Here is a 14,257-nt window from a genome sequence, read left to right on the forward strand (position 1 = left end):
CGGCCCCGCCGAGCCCCCGCGGGCCGGCCGTGCCCCCTCCCCGGGCAGCGCCCGCCGCCCCCCAGCCCTCCCCCCGGCCGGAATGGGCGGTCCCGGCCCGTAGCCCCCGGGGCTGCGGCTGCTCCTCCTCCTCCACCCGCTGGGTCGCAGCGTCTCGGCGGCCTCCGCCCGATGCTGTCGGAGCTCGGGGTGTCGGCGGCGGCGTTGTGAGCGCTGCGGGCCCGCCGCCGCCGCCGCCATGTCCGGCGTGGTGCGCACCCTGAGCCGCTGCCTGCTGCCGGCCGAGGCCGCGGGCCGCGCCGGGGACGGGCCGCGCCGGGACGCCAAGGAGCGGAGCCGCGACGCGGAGCGGGAGGCGCGGCGGCGCAGCCGGGAGATCGACGCGATGCTGGCCCGGGAGCGCCGCGCCGTCCGCCGCCTCGTCAAGATCCTGCTGCTGGGCGCCGGCGAGAGCGGCAAGTCCACCTTCCTCAAGCAGATGCGGATCATCCACGGCCGCGAGTTCGACCAGAAGGCGCTGCTGGAGTTCCGGGCCACCATCTACGAGAACATCCTCAAGGTGAGGGAGGGCGGGATGGAAGCCGGGGGATGGAGGCCGGCGCCGGCACATCCCGCAACGCCGGGAGCTGGGGCCGTGCCCGGGGTCGCCGTCGGGAAGGGATGTGAGCCCGGGCGGGGCCCCCCACGAACGCCCCGGCCCCGCTCCCGGCGCTCCCCCCCCGGGGAAGGGGCTCGGCGCAGGTGTTCGGGTACCTTTGTGCTCCGGGATGGGGGTTCCAGCGCTACCCGAGGACGAAAAAGGCTCAAAGGAAACTTCCCCCGCAAAAGGGGATTGAGGAAAGCTTTGTGGAAGCGCAGAGGAAAGAGGATATAGGTGTGGCCTGCCTTCTGGAAAAGGCATTACGAGAGCATCCTCGGAGTCAGAACGGGAGAAGCTTCAAGGTTTGAAGAAATGAGGAGGTTTCCCTGCTTGTGCGAAGTGCCCCCGAGCCTGTCTGCTCGAGATGGGACGAGAAATGGGTCCTTGTATAGATGTTGTGGCTGCAAGTGGTTGTTAGTTGGTGCATCCTCAGAAACGGGGGAGTGCAGGCCCCTGGAGTGGGGCATGGGGGGTGTTATCAAAGCCAGCACTGGAACGGGAATAACTTTGGTTTGGTACCTTTGGCAAGAAGTTTCTGTTCAGTGTGTGTGCAGGCTTTATAGTGCTGGCAGTATATTTCTGTAGTGACTGGAGAATATAAAGGCTACTGGTAGAGCCTTTGCTCCACACACCAGTATTTCCTTAATTAAGGAAAATCACCCTTGACAAATAGGTTTTTTTTTCAGGGTTGCAAACTCTGATGCCCTGTGCAGGTAGAAGAGATCCTATTTCAGAAAATACCTGAAGATGCATAAAAACTGACTTAAGAGTATATCTCCTCTCATCTTCATAATCTTTCCCTAAAAGAAATGCTACTTTCCTGCCTAGATTTTTCTGTAGGACTGCCTCCATTCTTATGTGGGCATGGATTTGTGAAACTCCATGAGATTTCATAGAAAGTTAACGGAAAGGGAACTGTGCAAGTTAAAGATAACGAGTTACTTTTGAATTTTCAGACTTGTGTTTAAATAGAAGCTTTATGTGCACTTAATAAGTGCAAGCATACAATGACTCTTGTTTTTAAGAATGCCACTATTCCATGAAGGGCTTTCACTTCTGTTAGTGAACAGGAAAATTGTTGTCTAATTTTCTTTTCCTTTTTTTCATCCATTTTCAGGCTGGAGCCCATTAACTGCCAGAAAGTTGAAGCTCAGAAGCTTCTCTCTGATTGTAGTTATGTAGGCAAAGAGAGCATTATGATTTCTTTTAGCTATACACCTAGAAATAAGGACTCTTATTTTAGGTCTTAATGCTTATTTTGGTCTTGCCAGTGATTTATTTTTTACTGCTACTGATTTCAAGTGGTAGCAGAGGCTTTTAAGGAAGCAGTTTGTGAAAACGGAAAAATCTGAGACTCCTTCCTCTTCTGAGTTGTCTAAGCAATACCAGTTATGGTAAAATGATGTAATATTTTATGTATGCAGAAAGTGTAGAGCTTTCAGCAGTAGAACTTGGTGTGCTTTGAAAAGGAAAGTAAATGTCTCCAACTTGCAGTAGGGCAGGCTGAGTTATGCACTTGAAACACTTGTCTGCTGGATGGCTTTGGGCAGATCTGCAGAATTTAAAGTAAAATCCAGGTCCTCAAGGTAGCAGTCAGGTGTTCTGATAGTTAACAACACTGCTTGGACTGTGTCAGCTGAACATCTCTTTAAGTCTTCTAATTGTCAAAATAAATTTTGGATTATTTTTAAGTGAGTTCAGCAGATCCATCGCCCTTTGGGCCTTGCAGATCATGATTTGGGAGTGTTAAGGTTTGGCTCTCCTTTAGGTATGTGTCAGACTCTTCCTTCTCTTACTTCTACAGGTGACAGAGGTGGCTCTTGCACATAAGAATACAACTGACACTTCCCTCGTAGGCTCAGGAGGGGTTACCATGGGAAGAGTAGGCAGAAGGAGGGAGAGCAAACCAAGGGAACTAAGAGAGTTTTCTGGTAGGAAGGAGGTCTGGGATGAGTGTGGGGACAAGGCAGTAGATGTTTTCTTTGTGTTTTGCTCATCAGAAAGAAATCTGATAACACCTTGCTATTCTGCTGTAATCATCAGGAAGAAATCAAATATCAAGTCAGAATTGCAGGATTTTGAAAACAGAGAGATGTTGTCAATGGATTTATTTCAGGGTAATTGTGGAATACTTTCTTATATTAAACTTTGTTCATGGATAAACATATTTTACTTCTTTGACAATGCAGATTGTCAAGTGACCAGATTGCTGCTCTAAAGTGTTTAGACTACAGGTTCTTTTCTCTTTTTCAGGAAGTTCAGAATGATCACCCATTAAGACTTAACTTACAGGAAAAGATATAAGATGAATTTGTATAGTACTATATGTTGACAGTGTGAAGTGAAAACGATCCTATGAAATAGCATATAAATCTGTGTGACATTGTGAAGTCCAGCTGCAGCAACCTTAGCCCCTTTTTCCACACAGTTCTCAGCATGGTCAAACAATGGTTCTGTTAAGCTTCTGCAGCACTGAGATCTGAGTTATAAATGCAGTGTAAATCTCTGGGATTAAATGGTCAATTTTCATTTTCCAGCCATGACTAAACTGCTCTCTGAAGGAGGAGCATTCCTGCTCTCTTAGCAGTGCTGGGCATTTCTAAAATCCTCATTGCAGTAGTGTTTAGGCACTTTATGCAACTTACTGAAAATGAGGGAACTGATTCAGGGAACAGAACGTGAAACCTCTTTGAAAATAACAGTGCTAAGTATGAACTGACATTAGTGTCAGCCTCCACTTTGAGTTTTCAGCTTCTCACTTCTCTGATATCTTCTTCATGCTGAGTTCTTTGCTTACCCTGTTCTCTCTGCTGCTCATCCCCCATTTTGGGGAAACCCTAGTTAGAAACAAAATGCTGAAACAAAATAAATCTGTGATACAGAATTTACTTTTCCATTTAGTACAGGTGATGGTTCAGGGCCTTGCTGGCTTTTTCTGGCATTTGTGGGGTGGTATTCAAATACATTAGTTTTGCTTTGGTTTAAGGTAAATAGTCATCGGTTAACTCGGGTTTTGCTTGTTAATCGAGGCTAAGTTTCAAAGTAACTTTTTGGAACTTTTTGATGATTGAAGTGAAAAGCAGCAGTGTTAATGTTCTGGTATGAGTACACAGGCTCCAGGACTTCAGCACACCCACCTGGAAAAGGAAAGTGGATAGGACAGGGCTGGCTGATGCTGGCACCGTGAATTTTAAGGTGACTCTTGGTTATACAGAGAAACTTTGAAAACTTTCATGTACCTTAAGTTTCAAATCTGAGAAAAGTCTGGTGGTGTTACATGAGCATTTTGATGCTTTCTGACTGTAGCTGAAGGAATCTTTTGATACCTTCCAAAACAGATGGGTTGGCCTTGCTACTCTACTTGCTTCTTTTGATAACAGTTAAAGAGCTCAGATACACAATGAATCACAGCTCTGATGTTCCTTGTCTAAATGTTTTTTGTTTCAAGTATGAGAATATCATGCTGCTTGAAAAAACCTGGTTTAGCTGTGTAAGAAAATAATTAAAGCAATCTACAAGCACCAGAGTGGTACTTGCACCAGCTTGTTTGGGAGATTTCAATCTGAAGAGAGAAAATGTTTGGCTTTTAAAAGCCTGAAGTATAATCTGTTGAGCTCTTCTGGTAATGTTAGTTTTTGTGTTGAAAATGAGAAGGCCAGCTTAAAGTTTCAATACTTCTGTGAGCGTTTTCTTGTTGTCTGTGGCCTGAGTTGTAATGATTGACTAAGGAATTGAAAAACCTGGAGTTGCAGAGGGAAGGACTACGCAGGAAATGATGTGGAACTTCGGCTGTGGGCTCTGAGTGTGGAAAAACAAGGAAAGATTTTAAACATGAAAACTGTCTGAGGCACAATCCTTTGGGACTTTTGAGTGCAATACCCATGGGCACACCTGAGAGCATTTCTCCTTGATAGCAGGAATAAGTGGCAGGAAAGCAGGCAAAATAAGTGGTCTGTGCTGAAGGCAGTTTTAAGAAGAACTTTGGACTTCTGCAGCCATTACAAAATGTGGATTGTTGTTGCAGGGACTCTGTGTACCTTGAATATACCAGTGTTGTGTTTATGGTGGCTGCCTGGGAGGTGGTTGTACCTCCTGTCATTGACAAACCGACCAAGAAAACTCGCTTGCAGCTTGCAGGTTTAAGTCAGGTACAGACACAAATTGCGGGAAGGGCAAAAAGAATATTCCTCAATTTAGTTGGGAGCTGCAGTTTAAGTGACCAAGTTACCTACTCATTCACAATGCAAGCATCTCTTCCAATCACCTACAAACAAAGGTGGGAATACATCTTTTCATTATGTGAACTCGTTACTCTTTAAATTGACTTGACTCCACACTGCCTTGGGTTTACATGCAAATGAATTCAGAAACCCATTAGGAGGTGATGATGGTGACACTCCATCTGTTACTTCAGAGCTGGGATCAAGCTGTTTGAGTAGTTGGTCTTGGGACAGTGTCAGTCTCCTTTCTGCTGGGACAGCTTCCTTTGAGAGGAGTGATGAGGAGAGAACATAGGAACTGTGGTTGATCAGGACCTTTTCCATCAGATTTAGTATACAAGTGCTAAAGTTCTGTGCTAGAGCCACTTCTTAATTCTGATTATCTTTGCTCTGAGCTTAATTTGGTGAATATTATTTTTTCATATTAAACTATGTAGAAAAGAAAAAAAACCCTGAGTCTTCTTGTTCTTGCTGTTCCAGGTTCATTTAAACACTGAAACTCTTACTGACTTCGAGGTGATGTCTTTTCTATGTTTTCAATGTGAATTCCATCAACTCTGGTGGTCCCTTTGCATTTGAGGTGTCTCTTGGTTGGTCTAGGAGACAGCAATCTGTCTTCATCATGGCAGACAGTGGAAGAGGAGTCCTGGTCAGTTGTAAGTGATAAATATTCAGTTATTCCAAAATGGAGCTCACAGTGCTCTTGTCATGTAGTCATTAGTATTGCAGAACATGACTTAGTCCCTGGAGACTGGAGACACATACTTTGATGTTTTCCAGACATAAGTTTAGTCACTTGAGTGACTAAATTTGAGAGCTTACATTATATTCAGTTGGTTGACTATACATATATTTTTATAATTAACTTGGAAACAGCATTGGCAAAAAAAGAAGCAAATTGTGCTACTAACAATGTTTACAGGAAAACTTTGGAGCAAGCCTGTACACATTGTCTGAGAAACAAGAGGAAAAGCTGGAAGGAATCGGAGGCTGCAGAGTTTCCAAATGAATCCCCTCAACTTTCCTGGGTTTTTTCCCTCTAGTGAGGGTCAGGAACTGATGTTGAAGGGCCCTCCCTGTGTGTTGAGCATGTGCTGGGTACTGTGTTCCTGAGGGCAGCATGGCAGGGTCTTGCCAAACCTGATGGAGATATTTTTGGAACTGCAGATTCTGCTTCTGCTCTATTGAAAGCATGAACTAAGTATGAACGAGATGTTGGCCTGATGGTCTCAGGACAAGGAGAAAGGTGGTAATACAACTCTGAAAGCATTAATTTTGTGTAAGGTCCTGCACCAGTCACCACCTCTGAGGTCATCATCTCTCTACTTTGGGCCCAGTTACAAGTAAAGTTTGCAGCGAGAGTATTTTTCTTCTGCTGCATTTGTCGTCATTTTGCTGCATTCAGTCAAAGACAAGGACTCTTTTCAGAGTTTCCAGACAAGCAGACATCACTGCTGCTCCCAATCCAGAGAGTCAGTGGCTAATCCAAATGTTTTTTAATGTTTGTGTTCCTGTGGACTAAGTAAATGACACTTCCCCTTTGTTCCCGTTTTTATTTGTAAGTTTGGCTGGAAGGTGGGTCATCTTTGCTGTTTACCTTGCTCTCACCTGGGTGGTACTGGAATTTGTAAATGGTGAAAATGCATGCACAACTGATGAGCCTTTTTGTCTAACTGGGCTAACTGGTGCTGCTCCCACCCCTACCCCTGTGTCTGTCTTGCCTTGCAGCAAACTAATATAGGCAGTGGAAGCCACTTTTTGTATAAATGGCCAGGGTTTAGGTGATGTTTGCTCACTGGATTGGCTTGTGGGCTCAGACAAATGACAGACATATCAAACAGGAGAGGGTGGAACTTTGCTGCCAGGAAAGATGCCCCTTTTGATGGTACCTGGTGGTTAGTCTGACTGTTCTGTAATGTGAAACCTCATCCTTAATGACATTGGCTTCTTGGCTACTGCTTGGCTGGAATGGTCCAAGGACACAGATCAAAGAAAAACACTGTTAATGCTTTTATGATAGTGTGGTGTAAAAATCTGATTGTCTTGCTATGACTTTGTTAGCAGTAGGTCACCTTCTCTCCAGTGTTCCAGACAGCAATTTTAATAAAGTGCATGCGATTATATTTGCAAACACTGACAACTTTATTTTTAAAAGTTGCATTGAAAATGGCTTTTTTAAAAGGTTGAGAGATATCTTCTAAAAATACATGTAGGCTACATTTTATCATCTTTCTTAGCTTGCCAGAAAGCTGGTGAGAGGTCCAGCTCCATCCAGGGCTGAGGGATTCAGTCAGCTCTCTTGTGTATTGGCAGCAGCGAATACGGAGCTGTTGCAGATTTTTGGTGCAGCAGGACCTGTGTTCCTGTAGCTGCATCACCTTGTACTTGACAAGAAATATCTTGTCAAGGTGAGAACCCTCCTTTTGGCATTAGTTCAGATTTGTATTGGTCTCTGTGAGATGTGATTCCCCAGACCTTGTTGGTTTCTTGTCAACAACAGTGAGGAAAAACAGCAGTAGGAAACCTGTTGGAATCTCCCTGTGCCTTGGAGTCCCCCGGTGAGTATTCAGCAGTGATCAGCACTTCTCTCAGGACAATATCACAAAGCACATCCAGAGCTTTGGTAGGAGGTTGAACTGTGAATTAATGGTAAAAGCTTCAAAAGTAGCTTCTGTAGTATTTCATGTGTAACAGTTACTCTGTTGTCTGTGATCTCATACCCCGTAGTAGTTCCTTAAAATTATTTCGAGAAAATGCGCTGTAGGAGACTCTTGTATTTGTATACAAACTCTAAGGAGGTTTGCAAGTTCTCTCTAGACACTTGACTTGAATAATCAAATTTTTTGACCCCTTGGCTGCTGGTGTGTGCATGGAAGAACCTGCCCTTGCCTATGAGTGAGTGTCCCCCAAACCTATTGTTCCCATTGTGTGTTTGGTGCTTAACTGAGGTGTGTTCACTCAGCCTCTGAGTTGGTCCATCTGGTGAAAGGTGTGAGGTTTTAAGGATAATGAATCCTTCAAGTACTGGAGTATGTGAATAATTTTAAATGTGAATGTTGTGTTTTATGTAGCAGTGTAACTACTAATGTAAGGTAACTTTAAATCATGCTGCTCTTTAAATACTACAACACTTCTTTTCATGTATTGGCAACCATCACTGGCTTCAAGTGACATTAGCTGGTGATAACTTTTCTAATAATTCCCACAAAATCATTTATGTATTATTTAAAGTACAAGGCAACCTGGATTTTTTTCAAAGCTAGGCTGCTTTAAAAAGTAAAATGTAAAAAATACATTTGAGCCCGTCCTAGTAACAAGCATTTGTGGAAATGCTCATAAAACCTTCATACTGCTGGTGAGCAGCAAACACACTCAGGGCCAACAGCTGTGCTGTGTCAGGGAGAGCAGCTCCAGCTTTGTCTGTGACATGAAAAAACAACCCACAACCAAAAAGGGGTCCGAGCACAAGGCAGTGGGATCCCTTGGTGTGCTCTTCCACTTACTGGCAGCCTTTGGGTTCGGAAACTTCTTGCGCCAGGATTTGCATCTGGAATGTAATCGAATAGTCCTCTTTGGACTTTTCTTCCATCTATTTGTCTTTGTTGCTTTTTAAGTCCATTTATACTTTTGGCCAGCATCCTGTGTGAATGAGTTTGTCTCGCTGGGGGTGTACAGGAAAACCTCTTCTTTTAGTTTAACCTGCTGTTTGATAACTTGTGCTTGTGTAGGAAGGGGAGGGAGAAGAACAGTCTTTGTCTACTCCCTTTCTGCAGGTGGTTTGTAATTTCTGTAGATTTCTTGTATATTATGCCTTAGTTATCTTCTTTTAGAATCTGTGGATTTCTAGATTTATTTAGTGTTTTCTTCTGTGTAAGATATGATACTTCATGAGTTAGATTACATCACATTCTTGTTACACATTTTCTATCCTATCTCCATTCAGGTTTTGTGCATGCCAGGGATTTATACAACTACTTGAATATATTAGAAATTATTAGGAAAGGAATGAAATGGAGAATTTCCTATATTTTCCTCCTTAGCTGGTTCTTCCATTATACTGCTGGTTTGCCATTTCTAATGCCTGACACTATCCTTACCTGTGAATTTTAATTCTTTCCATCTGAGCTTATTCTGGGTCCTGCCTTGATTGCAGCACAAAAGCTTTAGATCAGTTGAACTGTTCAGTAATTTATTTCACATCAAAAGTTGTCCCTACGTTTTTTTTTCTATATTCCAAATTTGAAAACAGAATGGTAATTGATTGTGTTCAGTCTTCTACATGAAAGGGTGAATTGATGTTTTCTGTAGTAGTAGAAGATCAGAAAAACTGTTACAGCAATGTTGGGAAGATTTATTGTGAAATGAGCGCTGCAATGAACTAAGTCTGGTGTTACCTTCATTGTCAGAGCTTGAGGGGGAGGGTTGTCCATGTAACAAGACTTGTTTGGTGTTTTTTTTCCTTATTTGTACCAAAAATGTTTGAGACTAAGTTCAGTTTTGATAAAATTACTTTACAAATATATGTAACTTTTCTGTTCATCCTGTAATAAATGGAAATTCCAGAAATTTTAATTAAATCTAATCTTCTACATGAAATCTTCACCTCTAGGCATCAACAGTACATACAAACCTTGAAGCAGTTTTAACTACAGATGAAAGTGGCTCTCTGGCTGCATCCCACTATAGTCTTTTTGGAGCAAAGAGGCAGGGAAAGTGTTTTGCATGGGCTTTCAGTAAGAGGAAACCTTTCCTCTCATAACTTGTTCTGCAGATTAATGAGGCAATGATTATCAAATACTCAGTGAGGCTGCAAAATATAGTGTTACCAGTAACTCAGAGATGCGAGAATAGCAGTACATGGGATCTAAATTTAGCAATTTCTCTGTTTCTCCTCATCTTTCTGACATCTGTTTGTAGCATTTATGGAGCTGTTTTGTGGAGATGGAGAAATGTTTGGATTCACTTTACTGGAGATTTTGCTGAGTCACTTACACTTTTAACCGCTCAGAGTTGGGAGGGTGAAACATTGGTTGGTTGGTTGTTATGTAAAGCTTTGACTCCTGGTGCATTGGAGATACACATCTTGAAGCAGCTGTGTTCTAAAAATTCAGATTTTGAGAGGTGCTGTTCCTATGGGTGTGCATAGGACAGCATTCCTGCTAACCCCTATTCTATTTATATTTTTTCCTTCATTCAGTGTGTGTCTGTATGTGTCTGGTTGTCAGTGCTGATGTCCCTGCCTCTGGATCTGCCTCTTTGTCCCAGCGTGGGCTCTCCATGGGTTTTGGTGGCAGACACCTCTGTCTCTAGAACAGTCAGTGGAAGGTGCTGATGCCACACACTCCCCGTGGGTGACCCTACAGTATTTAGTGCACTCACATAGGGTTGGTGAGGTCTAAGTTTAGTTCCCTCTCTTGCCTCAGAGAGGTTCAAACCTGCATTTCCAAGGAGCAGCAGCCAGCAGATAAGTAACTATTCTGGGACTGGAGCAGTCTCTACGTCCTTGATTGAAACTGTTCTGTGGTTTTCTCCAAACAAATAATGAAACTTTCCTTAACAACAGTCCCTCAAGAACCTCTGTGTCTCCAGTGGGAGCCGGGAAAGCCAGAGTGAGATGTGGGGAAATCAGAACAGGAATCGGGTGGTTTTGCCGTCACTCCTTTGGGACGCTCTGAAGGGTCTGTGAGAGGGATAAGGGTTAAATCAGCCCCAAAGCTGTGAGATGGAAAAGCTGGAGCTGAGCTGCAGAGCTGGGGCCCAGGCAGGCGAAAGGTCAGGGCTGGCCTGCGTGGGCTGGGAGCTCCACACAGGGCCCAGGCAGCGTGGGGAGAGGAGGCAGCCTGTTGGGAGAGATGGTGATCTGTTCACTTCTCACTGAGCAGAGACAAACCTGGCATTAAATACCTAGAAATAGCTGTGTCATATTGGTCTCAGTTGCCGCAACACTTTGGAAAATCTCCAAGTTCTGGGCATAGTGGGGAGCTGCCCCTGGCTTTCAGTTGCAGCCAGGATGGTGTTCTGTGAGCAAGGGATGGTTTGCAGAAGTGTCTAAAGCTGTGAGATGTCATGGAGGCATCTGCAGTTCAGAGACAGAGCCTTAAAAGTGGGGTTTTCATGCTGATGTTTGTTAGTGCCGTTCAAATAATGATCCAAAGACTTGTGTTACTAAAGGGATAAACTCTGTAACTAGGAATGAGAGTTGGCTTTTGGTTGGTATGACAGTTACTAAATAGTTATGTCTGGAATTTAAAGCAGCAGTTTGTAAATACATTCAATTTTAGTCTTTTCCTGGTATTGTGGAGATATATTCTCTACTTTATAAAAGAAAGTAACAATCACTAGAGAAGCATAAATATTTACATTTTTGGGAAGCTGCACTTCAGGAACACTGTTGCATAGTGACAACTGTGACACTTTGCTTTGAGTTCCTGTTCTGTGACACCCCACTAAGTTGCTTCTCACTTCCCTCTCCAATCTTAGTTTCCATTGGAAAAGTTGTTGTTGTTGTTGTGTGGTGCTGTTAAAGGACTGGAGAGCAGAAAGGTATGAGCGTTAAGAAAACATAGGTGCAGTCTTGATAGCTTAAAGTATGCAAAAAAAAATATCACTGCAGTAATGTGGAGGTTCATGTGAATAGCTGTGGAAACAGAGCTTCAGTTTTGGAGGGTTTTTATTTTATTTATTTTCCTATCTATAAAACCAAAAGATCAACACAATAAGAAAAGTAGTTCACTGTAACCCACAGATTTTACCTGTGAATTTGATGGCAGTTGAGATGCTAAACCACCATTTACAGATCTGTCCATTACTAAAATGGTGCTCACTATTGAGAAATAACTATTGGCTATCTGAAGCTTTTTAGCACAGGTGAAGTCAGAGTCAAGACTGAAGTTTCAGATTTACTTAACCTTGTGTGTTTGGCTTGCTGCCATGAATATGAAATTAAGTTTCCATAAAAACTGCAAAATGTTAAAATGAGCAGCTCAGTAATCCTGAGTTAAGTATGAGAACAAGATCACTTTGCTTCCAGATTTCTTTTCTAGAATTAGAGTACCAGAGCCTACCAGTCACACATTGCTTAGCAGATGTATGGCTGGTTCAAAAAGAAAGCTGATTCTGAGGAAAAACTGCACCTGCTTTTCTGAGCATGGAAGCTTGAAATCTATGCAGTGTCTTGAGTCCTCTAGTGCTCTTCTGATCTCCTACTGTTTGAGAAAGCCAGTATGTTCCTTTTGACATCTAAAACCCAAATGCAAAGAAAAAAATAAAAGGTGGAAGAATATGGTTTCAGGCATGATGTTACTTTAAAACTACACGTCAGTTCCCAGACACTTCTCTTGCTCATTTGATGTTTATTTTCATTATCTCTTGGCAGCATTGCTTGTTGCCAGTAGCTGTTGCTGCTAATACTTCTTCCACCTGGAGAAATATTTTGTGGCTAAGCTGCTTACAGAAGCAAGCTCTATCTTATTTCTGTTGGAGATGTTGCAATAAACAACATGATTCTCTGCTGAGTTCAGTCTCACCAGAACAGTGTCAAAAAAATAATCTTCCAGTACCTTCAAGTCCTTGTTCTTTTGCACTTGAATCTTTTCATCACTGACTTTCTTATCCGAATCATCCTTTAGGGCTGCAGGGTTCTGGTGGATGCACGGGACAAGCTGGGGATCCCTTGGCAGTACACGGAGAATGAGAAGCACGGAATGTTTTTGATGGCCTTTGAAAACAAAGCTGGAATGCCCATCGAGCCTGCCACCTTCCAGCTCTATGTACCTGCCCTGGGCGCGCTCTGGAGGGATTCGGGAATCAAGGAAGCCTTCAGCCGTCGGAGCGAGTACCAGCTGGTGAGTACCCCCATCTTCCCGGGGGCAGGAAGAGTTCCCTGCTTGTACAAATCTCTCCTCAGCTGGCAGAGTGCTCACTGTGTTCACCATTCAGCCACCCCCTGAGCTGTTTGCAGCAGTGCTGTAAATCTGAGCACTCCAGCAGCAGAAACAAGTGGTAATTGGAGCCAAACTTGAAAAACTGCATGGCAGTAAGAGGGAGTGGAAAAGTGCACATGACTGGATAAACTGGAAGAGCAGGAGGAACCAAAAAAGGCAGGAATTGGTTGAACTAAAAATATTTTAGCAGCTCAGTAGGTCTGTGCATAGTAGGTCACTGATGAAGGCACACTTAATTTGTAACTTCTCAGCCCTGCCAGCCTGCAGTGTATTGATACTGGCAAACTCCTCCTGCATGCAGCTCTTTTGAAGTGAATGCAACACCCATCCCACTGCTGCTCTTTGGCTGTTTCTTTTCATCCTGACGTCTGCAAGGGAAACTTGGATAAGCAGCTGAAAGATGACAGTGAGCATAAAAATGTGCTGTCTTCCCTGCTTTCTTGTGAGGTTTTCATGCTCCTGTGCCAAAAGAGCTGCACTTCTGGTATGGAATATGTTTCTGACAGCTGTTCATAATCCTCTCCTTTTTCTTCCTTTGTACAAGATGGAGATGATTTTTTTTTTCTCTCTTTTTTCCTTGTTCAGTGAAACAAGCTAATAGTTACTGGTTACTAGTTCTTGGAAAATTATATGGGATTTTTTCCTAATTCTTCTAATAAATCTAATTTATGATTTTAGCATATTATTTAAGCTTCAGTCTGCAGGTAGAATTCATTTTTTGGGGTGTTCTATCCCCAAACTGTATTCATGTTTTCTTGGGAAAAAAACCCAAAAAACAAACAGTGCAAGGTGAAATTCTTCATGCCTGGACATGTTATTAATGTTTAATTAGAGGAATTAAAGGATTGAAACATGGCTTTGTACAGTCTCCCTTGTATTCTTTTACAAATATAGGTAAAGGAGAAGTAGAGAAACTCACTAGTGAAATTCTGATTGTCTCCTCATGCTGCTTCTCTGTGTGGGTTCTCTGGTGTCTAACAGTGTAGTTTAACTCCTGCTGCAGCCCTGAGGTGCTCATCTGTCTCCACTAATAAGGTGCCTGTTTGAGTCTTGTTGCACATCTTTGAAATCTGTCTCTGAAGCATCGTGCGACTGCCAAATGGCTCAAGAATAAATGAAATGCTGAGGTAAAGCTGTCACAGGATGATTGTATAAACCTCACTTCCTTAGGCTAAAAATGAAACAATTTCCATGTTACAGCACGGGGGGCGGGGGGAAGGATGTGCAGAGGGGGAGAGAGGATGGATTAATTGTTCCATTATTCCTTGCATCTGTAGACACAGACTTTGCTGTTCTAAGCACTGTTCAAATGTGGAATAAAAAAGATAGTTCGTGCCACAGGGAACTTGAAATTATCATGATAAAACTGCCAAGGCAATCCAGTATAGTAAGCAATAGTTGCATCAGCAGCCTGCTAAGATTGTTGTTTGTTTTTTTTTCCTTTTCCTGGGAAA

At 43.2% G+C, this 14,257-nt stretch overlaps 1 protein-coding gene across 4 annotated transcripts in view; it reads left to right on the top strand.

Annotated features, from left to right (window-relative positions):
• The first annotated feature begins 158 nt into the window (after window positions 1–158).
• Window positions 159–14,257, top strand: part of GNA12 (G protein subunit alpha 12) — a 42,083-nt gene continuing 27,984 nt past the window's right edge. For all 4 annotated transcript variants that reach the window (XM_027683476.1, XM_027683477.1, XM_027683478.1 and 1 more), the window contains exons 1-2: window positions 159–559; window positions 12,489–12,704. In XM_027683476.1, coding sequence (XP_027539277.1) covers window positions 239–559; window positions 12,489–12,704 — 537 coding nt within the window. In that variant the 5' untranslated portion in view covers window positions 159–238. The remainder of the gene's footprint in view (window positions 560–12,488; window positions 12,705–14,257) is intronic.

This window comes from Neopelma chrysocephalum, unplaced genomic scaffold (genome assembly GCF_003984885.1).
Source record: "Neopelma chrysocephalum unplaced genomic scaffold, ASM398488v2 Primary Assembly neopelma1_65, whole genome shotgun sequence".
Lineage (NCBI taxonomy): Eukaryota > Metazoa > Chordata > Aves > Passeriformes > Pipridae > Neopelma > Neopelma chrysocephalum.